The sequence below is a fragment of the Astyanax mexicanus genome, chromosome 16, assembly GCF_023375975.1.
Source record: "Astyanax mexicanus isolate ESR-SI-001 chromosome 16, AstMex3_surface, whole genome shotgun sequence".
Taxonomy (NCBI): Eukaryota; Metazoa; Chordata; class Actinopteri; order Characiformes; family Acestrorhamphidae; genus Astyanax; species Astyanax mexicanus.
In genome coordinates, this window is record NC_064423.1 from 26,053,188 (window position 1) to 26,065,980 (window position 12,793).

At 37.1% G+C, this 12,793-nt stretch overlaps 1 protein-coding gene across 1 annotated transcript; it reads left to right on the plus strand.

The window, feature by feature from the left end:
• The first annotated feature begins 1,956 nt into the window (after positions 1 to 1,956).
• nppc (natriuretic peptide C) lies at positions 1,957 to 6,469 on the plus strand. Its single transcript, XM_007256789.4, has 3 exons — positions 1,957 to 2,230; positions 4,074 to 4,372; positions 5,995 to 6,469. Coding segments are annotated over exons 1-3 (387 nt in total). The 5' UTR covers positions 1,957 to 2,143; the 3' UTR covers positions 5,996 to 6,469.
• Positions 6,470 to 12,793: the final 6,324 nt, after the last annotated feature.

The following is a 12,793-nucleotide window of genomic DNA, read 5'->3' on the forward strand; positions in this document are numbered from 1 at the left end:
GACAGACTCTGATTTGTTTGCACTTTTGGTGAAATTTATTTTAGCAGTTGTGAATGCTGTAATAAGACCAAAAAAAACACACTATATTGACACGCATATTGAACGTCATCAGTTTGAGACAACACAATCGTATTTAACATATTACTACAAAAATAATAAATTAAAAAATTAATAATGACTAAAATTGCACAAAAATTAATTTACATAAAAAGTTAAAAGGTGTTTTCTTGTGGGCCGCAATGCTTTTTAGTTCTAGACAGGTGGGCTACAAAAGGGTTAAAAACCCTGGTCTAAAATGGCTAACAGTATCTAATCTAAATGCACACAAGCAAGGTGGACGTACAAGAACGGGGTTTCTGATAAAGTGGCCGGGAAGTGTGTACTCAGATTTAATGGTGTTCAGCCTGAGACCATAATAGGATATCCAGATATTCACACACTTCTGCACTGGTCTTCTGTGCTGATCAGTGCAGAGTGTAGCTTATACTGCCCCGTAGTGTTTCCACACTGCAGCCACACACTTCTCTTACTCTTCCAATACACACTCAGCCTAACAGCAGTGCATTGTGCTTTACTTTTAAAGGTAAGTTTAGATAGCTCTGCTAAAAACACTTGAGTCATAATTAGACTCAACATCATACAAATAACTTTTACCTTCATTTCTATTAGAAAATAACTCACTGACTCATTTCCTGAGGTTGTTTCTTGTTTAGTCATTTTTAATTCTTCTGATGCAGAGTTTGTTTTGGATGCCATTTTTAGTGGATTATACAATTCCACACTGATCAACCGTGCTCTGAAGATTTTACACACTTGATAAAGATACTGCATAAAAGTGCGTGTGTGTGTATGCACATGTCTTTATTTGTTTTTTCACCCTTTGATCAGTTCAGGAAGAGAGTTTTGATCAGGAAGAATGGTCTAGAAAAACACAAGCAACACACCCACACCCAAACACACACACACACACACACACACACACAAAGTGAGAGAGAGTGAGACACAGAGAAAGAGATATGAACAAAATGAAAAAAGAGAAAAAAAACTGTGCAAGAAATGTAATTTGTGAGAAGACAAAGAGACAATGAGGTAAGAAGGGATGAAAGAAGGAGAAAGAGGGAGAGACAGGGAGAAAAAAGTAAGTGAAGAAAGAAAGAAAGAAAAAAAGAAAGAAAGAAAGAAAGAAAGAAAGAAAGAAAGATTAATGAGTTTATCAGGGAAAGAACATCAGAGTGAAAAAGAGAGGCAGATACATAAAGTCTGTATGAGAGAGAGAGAGAGAGATGGATAAGGAGTGATGAAAGAAAGAAAGAAAGAAAGAACGAGAGAACGCAGGGATGAACAGATTGAACATCAGAGTGAGAGGCAGATATATAAAGTGTGTATGAGAAAGACAGAAAGAGCGAAAAAGACAGAGAGAGATTAATAAGGAGTGATGAAAATAAGAAGAAAAGAAAAACAGCGAGAGAAAGACAGAGATAGATGGATAAGGAGTGAAGAAAGAAAGAAAGAAAGAAAGAAAGATAAAAGGGATGTAAAATAGAACATCTGAGAGAAAAATAGAGACAGATAAATAAAAAGTGTGTTTAAGAGATTGAGAGAAAGAGAGAGATGGATAAGGAGTGATGAACGGAGAGAGACAGAAAGAGATGGATTCTGAAAAAAGAGGAAAAATGCAAAACAGAGAATGAGAGGGAAGGTAATAGAGAGAGAAAAGAAAGGATAGAGAGAGGAGGAGGAGGAGGAGGGGAGGAGGAGGAAAGGTGGGATGAAAACAAAGAGGGGTGCAAGAGTGTGTGTGTCTGGGGGGAGGCATGTTGTGGGAGTGTGTGAGGCGGGAGAGAGAGAGAGAGAGAGAGAGAGAGAGAGAGAGAAAAGGAGGGATGTAAGAAAGCATTACGCACGCGGGAGCCGCAGGTTCACATGACGTCAGGCTGGGTGCGCTATAAGAGCGCTCGCGCGGCGCAGAGTGGGAGAGAGAAGTGTGAGACTTTGAGCCTCTGAGCAGCATCAGCTTTACACACTGAGAGAGAGCCGAGCTGAGGCGTCTGTGTAACCTGACTGTTACCCGGCTGTAACGCGGCTGTAACGCGACTGTGCGCGCTCCCGTCTGTCCGTTTCTTCTGTCCTTCTGAGGGTCGTTATGGCGCACTGGGCTGCATTTGGGCTGCTGGTGGCACTACTGTGCGTCAGCGTGGAGAGCAGACCGGCTACTCACACACAGCAGGAGGTGAGAACACACACACACACGCACGCACACACTTACACACACACGCACATTCCCATTCACACACTCTGTACACTTTTCTGCAGAGATTTTTACGCACGTTTTATCTGCGTTACATGAGAGGAAACTAGTGTGTAGGTCTGATTACTTTCCTCAAGCCACTCTGGGTGTCCGTTGCGCACGGGAGCCTTTGCGCATGTGCGCTTTTCTGCATTTTTGCGCTTTTACGCACAGCTTCTGTGCGTAAAAGCTCCTTCTGCCTTCAGAACACTTAGCGTCTCTTATTTAGTTAGGCTTCTATTACAGTTCTAGCATATATCTAGCTCTACATTTTGCCTGTAAATATTAAATATAACCTCAAATATAAAATATCTTTTTTAACGTTTTAACGCAGTGCACGTTTTTCACTCATTATCCACTTTTACCAAAGTGAGAGAAAACGTGTCCTCAAAAAAAGAGTGCAGAGTATAGTTAGTGAGTAGCTTTTGGAGGAAGTCAGTTTAGAACATATATCTAAGACATATCTAAGTGTTTTTTGGTCTTTGATCTTCCAAGTACAATAGTTTCATTGGTTCCATTGGTTAATGTTGTTGTATTGTTTTAGCTTGTTTGACTTTTAAAACGGCACAATTTTGGCAAAAGACTTTGTCCAGGGATTGGATACATACAATAGAATCAGTTTCCCTGTGATGTTCCTCTTGGTGTCAGTGTGAATATTACTTGCCTGTGTTCAGAGCATCATTGCACTGGTTTCTACACCTTTACTGAAATGTCTGCAGAGAAGAAGAAAAGAGATGATGTTGGTTTTAGGGAAATTAATAAATAATTGTATTTGTATATAAGTGGCAAAGCCATCTCTCAACTTGGAGCACTCCCTCAAAATTGATGATGAAAAAGGCTGCTGTGGTGCGGTGCCATAGTAGAACTGCTTTTGATTCAGGGACCACTTAAATTAATGGTGCCTAAAAGTGGTATTCTATGGAATCCATACTGGTTATATAGAAGATAATTAATTGAAGTTAATAAATAATTCATACTGATAAAAAGATACGTTATAGAGAAGTTCTATGCAGAATGATGCATGAGGTTAGTGGATTATAAATCCATTGTGGCTAATGAATAATTAATGCTGTTTATAGTAGTTCAAAATAATTCATAGTGGTTAGTAAATAATGCATTGGAGATGCTGAATAATGTATACTGGGTTGGAGATCATTTATAGAAGTTGAGTAATTCATAAGGGGTAGTGGCTAATTCATTATAGAAACTTAATAATTCATACTGGTTAGTGAATCATTCTTAGCAATTACTAAATAATTCATAGTGATTGGTGCATAACTTATTGTAGAAATTGAATAATTAATTCGTAGCAGATAGCAGAATCATTAATATTGGTTTAAAGGCAATTCATAGTGATTACTGATAGATTCGTAGTGGTTAGTAGATTAGTAGAGTTCATTGTAGATATTTAATCTTTAATTGTATTTTATTACTAAATCATAGGGGTTGCTGGATAACTCTTTGTAGATACTGAATAATATATGCATAATACTTGTAGAATATTTAAATCCTCATCTATGATATTGCTTGAAAATTGATTTAAAGGAGCATAGACAGAAAGACAGGTAGGTAGATAGACAGATTGATAGAACATTCAGATAAAAACTGCACTAAACTGTCACTAAAGCAGATCCAACAACAACAACTATCCGTTAAAAATACAGACAGAAGCTCCCCCATGCTGATCTGTAACAGTAATAAACTAATGACCCTGTGCTGACCCTGTGAGTGTCCTGCTGCACTGCTGTCCTCCCGTGTTTCCTGAGCTTTGCTCTCTGTGTTGTAGACTCTGAGGGAGCTGTTGGGTGATGAGCTGGCTGACTTGGTGATTTCGGCGGATGCTGAGCGGACGCTGGCAGCTCGAGCCCGGCTGTTGAGGGATCTGCGCATGGACACGAGGGCGAAGGGCATGTGGGCGAGGATCATGAACGACCAGCCCGGCGGACGCAGACACAAAACGGGCTCAAAGAAAGCAGGCAGCACCACCCGCAGCGGCTGCTTCGGACACAAGATGGACAGGATAGGCACCCTCAGCGGCATGGGCTGCCAACCTGCAAACTACCCATCCGCAAGCAACCTCTCGTGGTAAGTGGGGCTTCTTCTTTTACCACAAACCAATGAGTTCTAAAAGAACATGGCATGTTATACTATACCTTTAATCTCTAAAAACCTATCATACATATAAAACTATGTAAATGAACAATTTAGCCTGGTTTAAGGGTTATGCATAGTAGACATGGAACAAGTCATGGATAAAGCATAATTCATAGTCATAGAAAAATATAGAGTGGTGGCTGAAAAATACATAGTATTTACTGAGTAATGCAATGTAAAAAAAATACATAGTAGATATTGGATCATTAATATAGGATAGTGAATAATTAATTTAGGTTCAAATCTATGCTACAATAATTACCAGTTAAGGAAAAAATCATAGTGGATTCTAAAAGTCAAAAAGTTTAGTGGTTCATTTGTAGTAGATGATTAATGCATAGTAGTTACTGGGTGATTCAATATAGACACTAAATAATTAATTCAATTAAAAGAATAATTCATAGCAGATGTGGCTACTAAATGGTCCATTGTGGATGCTGAATAATTCATAGTGGTTAGTATATGGACATACTGGTCATAAAATCATTCATTATAGACAGTTAACAAATCATATTTAGCTCATTTGAACCCTTTTTAATAAACAAAAAACATGTTGGGTCAATTTTCTGGACAAGAATTATGCTTAGTCATAGACTGTGTTTTCCTTTCAAAGGAAAATCTCTATTTAAAATGTTGTGTAGCTCAAGACTAGGTTTAAATTCTCTGTCTGGGAAGCTACCTCTTAATCATACAGACAAAGGAAGCGTGTCTCACTAATAATTGAAGGTGTTACAGTGTTTAATTCAGATTGGTATTATAGTAGATTATTCTAGAGAAAGTGGGTTAAAGGTAATGTGGAATAACAGGCTAGAAATAGGTAGGTTGATGATGAAACGAAATCACAAGAAAAGGCAAGAATTGTTCAGTTTTGTGAGATTAAGTTTTGTACATTTGTGCTGCATGTCAACACCATGCATCACTGTGCAGTTAATACAACCCAATAAAGGCTGAGACAGAGTGAGAAATGTAGCTGAGAGTGTTTTCCGCTGGTCTTTGGTGCACAGAGCGGACGGGAAATCCTCCACCTGAGTCACGTAAATGCTGAAACATGAAAGAAACGAAAGTGGTGAGGCAACAGTGAGGCAGTAAGCCGGACTGGCCCGAAGGCACTGGGGTATTTAGTGGAGAGACACCAAGTGGTTACATCACGGCGGGGGCTCTTTTTTGGAGCCTCTGAGCGCGGAGTGATTCACCTGGCTTTTTATATAGGTGACGCTGTGTTTGTGCACCAAATCCACCACTGAATTGGCTTCAGAAATCAAAGGTGTCCATCATTTCCACATGAATCAAGTGAATTACGTAATCACCACGAATTAGGAAACCCAAAGACAAAGTTGAGTGTGAGGTCATATATGTAAATTAAGGTGGAAATGATGCACATATTTGGATCAGGTCAGCTCAATGCACTGCCTTTTTTCAGGCAATGTGTTTTGCTTGAAACCAATGCGGCAAAATCCAGTGTCTAATCCAATCAGAAGCCTTGTTTTTTCTCAGATTTTCTGGGACTTTTTTTTTTTAACAATGCCTTCTCTTCTCCTTCTTTTTTCTTCCAGAGTGTGTTTAAACGGATGCAGTTTGGACTTGGACAATAATGACTTGACTTATTCCTCTTTTGGGGAAACGCCTAAAAACGCCGGATTAACGGTACAGAAGCACCATGACCAGTGATCTGAGGACGAACATCATTTGAAAAGAAACAACAACAACAACAAAAATAACCCCCCCACATAAACGACAACACCCTCCACACAACGGCGGACAATGGTGTAAAAAAAGAAAACACTCGCAAAGCTGTATATTGTCGCTGCTGCTGTACATTCATGTACGTCATTCCAGCATAAATGTATTTATGTTTTAAAAAAAACTATTTATATGTTTATAAAAAGAGATATTTATAAATATGAGTTTTATTTATGTAACATTTTGAAATGAATGCAAAAAAACTGCAGGTCAACTCTGTTTGTAACTTTTTTTGTCTCAAATAGTTGTAAATGTTTTAAAAATGATTAAAAAACATGCATAACTGAGTTTCTTTCTGAAAGACTGTGTTTAAAAGAATGGTGGTTTAAAAGAATCTTGCATATTGTCAGTGACATGCAAAAACCTTGTATTGCCATTTTTACCAATCAGGCAGTTGTTCTTTACTATCTAAACTATCATGATAAATGGGCCAACAAAAAATCTTCCATTGAAACTTAAGAAGTTGTTTTTTTCTTTAGAGTTCAAAGGTAATTTTTTAACCACAGCAACAAAAAGTATTTTTTTTACTCGGTTTTAATAAGAATTAGCACTTTGTACACAGTTCATAAGTATTTGGACAGTGGTTTTAACCCTCAACACAGTGGATCCAGAATGATAGCCTACCATAAGTTCACATGGTGTCTGATTTAAGTGAAATCAGAAATCACAGGATTATGCTGTGTTATGCTGAATTGTTGCTAAGAAGACTGGTTCAGGCAAACTTCTCAATCTATTTAAACTCCTTAATGTAAAACTGTGTGTTGACATTGAGATGAGTAGGGTACAATGAATACTTCTGAAAAAGTTGGGGTCAGAGCACAGGGTCAGCACCTTTCAACCAGAAAGGGGTTAAGTGTGCTTAGTGGACCTGGGTATTAAACACACAACCCTGTGATCAATAATACAGAAATCTTACTTTTCCATCTATGGGAAATGTCTGATTGTAATGGCTTTTATAGCTTCTTAAATTCAATTAGATAAACAAACATAAAAGTTTTTACTGTATTTGTCTCTTTTACTTTTTAAGGTACTTAATGTGCCCATTCTTATTTGTTCATTCATTCATTCATTATAAATCAATTTCTGTATTTTACACACCTTACAAAACCAGTGTCAGTCCTGCTGCAGTATTTTAATAACCCAGCACTCTATTGCTACTAAGCCACCACTACCCTAATCAACATTAGATCATATATATACACAAATATATAAATATGCTTTGTTGAAACAAATCTAATTATTTATTTTAACAGTGTCTATTTAATTTTATGCTTTCTTTATTATATATTCTAATATATAACAGCAAGATGAGCAAACTCACTGAAAAAGAGTCACCTACCATTAAAAAAGACTAATTCAATTCTCTAATGCAAGCATGTTTGTATTAATTGGCTTAATTCAGATCATTTCAAGATATTACTGCTTGCTTTACATAACCTATTTCATTAAATTGTCTTATTTTGTAGAAAAATAAAACTTTGCCCATTTATTCCATCGCAACATTTCTTGAAAAACATATGGGTCTTTCATTGAAAATAATATAATTTTACCATTCATTTGGGTATAACATTCCTTCATCTTTCCAAAATTAATCATATCTGATAGTTATTTATTTATTTTTTGTATTAATGTAGGTTGATTTCTATTAGTTTTTCGGTACCACTTAAAAGTCTAAAATAAGACTACCTTTATAAAGGGTTTATAAATGGTTTACAATTAGTTTATGAATGGTTACTAAGTAGGTTGTAAAGGCCTTAAAAATCATTAATAATCAGTTATAACACATAATTAGAAAGGGCAACAAAATAGATGACTGTGAGTTCATTATTTGGCAAACAACAGGTCATTGTTGCCCTTTCTACGTATGTGTTATAACTGATTATTAATGTTTTTTAAGGCATTTGTAACCTAATTAGTAACAATTAATAAACTAATTGTAAACCATTTATAAACCCTTTATAAAGGTAGTCTTATTTTAAAGTGGTACCAGTTTTTCTTATTAACATCTCAATTGAGGTCATACCTTAAAATCTGCTGCTTAATTTAAAATCACAAGGGGGCGCCACTGAGCTCAGTATTTTTGGCTTATTTGTAGTCACACAGACAATTTACATACTTCACCTCTGTACTTACATATACAAATAATGTATCTGCACTTTACTTAAGTTTAATTTTTCACCTACTTTCCATTTTACTTCCCTACATATTTTCATTGAGTTTAATACTTTTACTCTGATATTTTTATTTATTTATTTGATTTTAATGTGCTGGTTCATTACTCTTTACAATTATAAAAATGTTAATCATTCCAAATACACATTATCACTAAAACCAGAGCGGTAGATGTTCTGCACCGTCACTGGGTTTGATGAAGCTGCTCATCATTGAGTGAATTAAATGACCAAGCTGATCTTATAAGAAGACCACACTGCTCCCATTCTGCCTTTAGCACTGCTGACTTTACAATACTTTCTGTAATAACTACATATCACAGTATTGTACTTTACTTTCAGTGCTTCAGTACTACATTTTACAATAAACTACTTACAATACAAAAAAATTACAAAAAAAAGTTGAGTACTTTAGTACTTCCCCTTAAGTGGAAGAGCCTAAAGAACACTTCAACTTCTTCTCAGGACACTTTTTTTGATAGAGCTCTAGTACTTTTACTCAAGCTTGGGTCTCTAGTACTTTATACATGTCTGTATACGTTAAAGAATTCGGACAGCTGTTAAAATGTTTGCTTAGTTCCTTTTTCATAGAACTGCCCTGACTAAGAGAACTGGGGTGTTTCTCAAGAACCGTTTTTGACAAGTTACTTTGCAAGAACACACTCACAAGAACAAAAATGCAAGAATAAATAACCTATTAAAATGCTGTGTATGTGCTTTTTCTTGTAATAAATGATAGTAATGTAGACCATAACAGTAAAATCTACCTTTCTACCATCTTAGATGAGGACCTGGTCACTTAACTACCCATTTCTTGCTTCAATTGTTAAAAGCAGAATGAAGTGCATAGAGAAATTAAATTAACTTATAATTGTGTATCTGAACAGCACCTTTTACCATCAGGTCTGCATTGAATTTTCAACGAATTTTGGGTATTTTCATTGATTTTTCTCCATTTCAAGGAAGCAAGAACATATACAGGAACTTTGACTGGTTTTGGCAAATGAGTTTTTGAGTGTTGGAATGCAATTTGTGCAGTCGATGATGACATCAGGCAAAACTATGCAAACACAAAACACCCAAAGACACATATTAGCTGTGTTCCAAATTCTAGGCTTCATCTATAGGCTCCAAATCCTGCCCTTTATCAAAAAGAGCAAATTAGCTTGCTGGTTGTGAGGACAGGCAGGGTCATTCTAGTAAGGAAGCACAACCCTGGGAAGTTCCCCCTCGCTGTGGAGATCTGCACAGGCGCAGTAGCCATAACAAGCCTAAACATTTTGTACATGTTTTGTGTCATGCTACAAACGGTTAATGAGGTTTTATCAGATGTTATCAGTGATTTAAAATATGATTTTTAAACAGTAATCTGACCTTTGGTTTCAAGTATTTTTGTCTCTTCCAATTTAACAGAAGGCTGGTTTTGCATGATTGTAAATAACTACTCAGTCATGTTGCAAATATGCCGCCATGTAAACTGACTTGCCTATAAGGACTCCCAAGGACGGCCAAGAAATTCAGCTTACATTCATTTAATGGACACAAATGATGTATCCTTCTCGGGCCTTCATTACACAAAATTTGTGGTCACATCCAGCATGAATGTGAAAATTCATTCACATGCAGCATGAAAAAAAATAAAAACAGCACCAGAAAATTGTTTAAAATGGTATAAAACGAAGACTCTTGTACAAAATTAGTTTTTAAATGTATTTCAATTATTTCTAAATTATTGTTGCAAAGAAATAAACAAAAAAACTAAAACACAGCTTTTGGTCTCAGGAACAGACACACACACATGAGTATATGGTCACCTTGTCCAGCAGTGTTAAGCCTGGGCTAGTGGCATATGAAGCTCCATCCAATACTTTTGAGATAAGTGAGGATGCCACATCAGCCTTACATCAGTACATGACCTTAATGATACTGTTTTGAGGAAAAATGCAATCAAATAAATCCTCTTCACAACAATGTTTGGATGTCCACGTAAATCTCAGAAGAGTAGAGGAAGATGCAGATAAAGGAGGGAAAATCCCCTAGTAATAGCTTATTGAAGAAAAAACACTGAAGTCTATGTCCTTTCCACAGATAGTGTCCAATAAGATAAGCTAGAGATAAGGACAGAGCAATATAATAGCTATATATATAGTGATCTGTCGTAATCTTTGTCCTGATCCCTTGACCTTCTTTTCTAGAGCTAGGAAACAATGAGGAAGAAAGTCTGTATAAGCCAAGAAACGCCATAAAGGTACACAAAACAGAGTCATAACAACATCAGGCTCTGCAAAGGAAAACTATATAACTGTGAGTTGGAATAAAATAGAATATATTACACACAGTCAGATTTTCCTCACAGTTTTGTGGTTTAAAGCTGTTAGACATGAAAACGAAGCAGCTGCCAAGTTCAGAAATATGAAACATTAGTGGAACATTTCAAGCGTAAATAGCATTAATAGGCTGGGTGTGATATCACACACACACCCACCCACGCTGAATTTGTGAAAATTATATTTAAACTTCAGCTCAGTCCGAATGGTGTAAAATGGTCCTGGGGATGGAGAAGGAGGCCACATCCTTGGCTCGTTTATGTTCCAATGCTGTCCTCTAGTGGTCTTTCACGCAGAGTCTGTTTTTGGAATCTTCTTTTACTGAAAAAAAAATTGGGAAGTGAAATCATCTCAAAACTACTGGATGGATTTGAGAATTGCAAGTTTCATGTTTTGTCTTGTAAAAACTTAACTTGATTTGTTTATATACATCCATTGCTGTATTTCCAAAAACACTGGGACTAGGGCAATGTATGGCTAAATATAACAAAATTTGTTATTTCTTCCTCTAAATTGCATAACACTATTAAATGATTTAAGGAATCAAGAGGAATTTCAATGCATACAATGCAAGGGCACATATCAAGCAATACAGAGTTACATTCAAAATGACACTTAAAACTTTACTGTGCAAAACAGAGGCCTTGTGTAAACCATGTAAAGAAGTGGCATCAGCTTCTCTGGGCTTGGAAGCATTCGTGATGGTCCACCACACAGTGGAAAGGTGTATTGTGGTCAGTATTGGTACTCTATAACTTTTTTTGGAAAAAAAAAAAAACAACAAAACACACCAAACTCCCTCAGACCAAACTCTTTCAGACCAAAAAGCCTTGGAAAAACACTCCCACTGAAACCATACTTTCACAGATCAAACTCCCTCAGACCAAAAAGCCTTGGACAAAACTCCCTCACACCGAGTTTCTTCAGACCAAACTCCTTCAGCCCAAAAAACCTTGGAAAAACACTCCCACTGAAACCATACTTTCTCAGATCAAACTCCCTTAGACCAAAAAGCCTTGGACAAAACTCCCTCACACCAAGCTTCATCATACCAAACTCATTCAGACCAAAAAGACTGGGACAAAACTCCCTCACACCAAGCTTCATCATACCAAATTCTTTCAGACCAAAAAGACTGGGATAAAACTCCCTCACACCAAGCTTCTTCAGACCAAATCGCTGTAAAATTGCTGAAGTGGAAACAGCTCTTATAAATAAATTAACAAACACGAAAGCGAAGAGTATTCTATCTGTAATTTCAGTTCCTTTTAGTTAGTTTTATAAACACAAAACACATTTTCAATTAGTTATGTTTTTTTCTTTTAATTACTGTTTTTCTTAGTTTTAGTTAACAAAAATGTTTTTTTCACTTTTAGCTTTTTTCGTTTGTTTTCGTTAACAATAATACTTGATTACTTTGCTATATTGTGATTATCACTCCATAGCTTTATATAAAATAAAAATAGCATTCAAAGCAGATGCCTATGTCACAGACTATTTTCTGGAACCCGACCTGACCTGGACCGAGGCAAGTGGTGGGAAATCTCAGTTCGGGCAGAGAATCTAAGCTCTACCTCACACCAAGCTTCTCCCTCCACCCATCCTCACACTCTTCTATAGAGGGACCATTGAGAGCATCCTGAGCAGCTGCATCACTGCCTGGTTTGGGACCTGCACCGTCTCTGACCGCAAGACCCTCCAGCGTATTGTGAGGACAGCTGAGAGGATCACCGGCGTCTCTCTCCCCTCCATCACGGACATTTACACCACCCGCAGCATCCGCAAAGCAACCAGCATTGTGAATGACCCCACCCATCCTTCACACAGACTGTTCTCCCTCCTGCCTTCGGGAAGAAGGTACCGCAGCATCCGGTCCAGCACGACCAGATTCTGCAACAGCTTCTACCCCCAAGCCATCAGACTCCTCAACTGCAGAGACTGAACTGATGGTTTTTCTGTACATGCACACACACTCTTACCCCACTTACCCCAGAAAATGGAAAGCACTAAAAACCCTACTACCTCACTGGACTCTATTGCACACTGTGTAATAGAGGTAATTACTACCTCACTGGTCTTTTTTGCACACTTTTTGCACACTGCATAATTTGCAC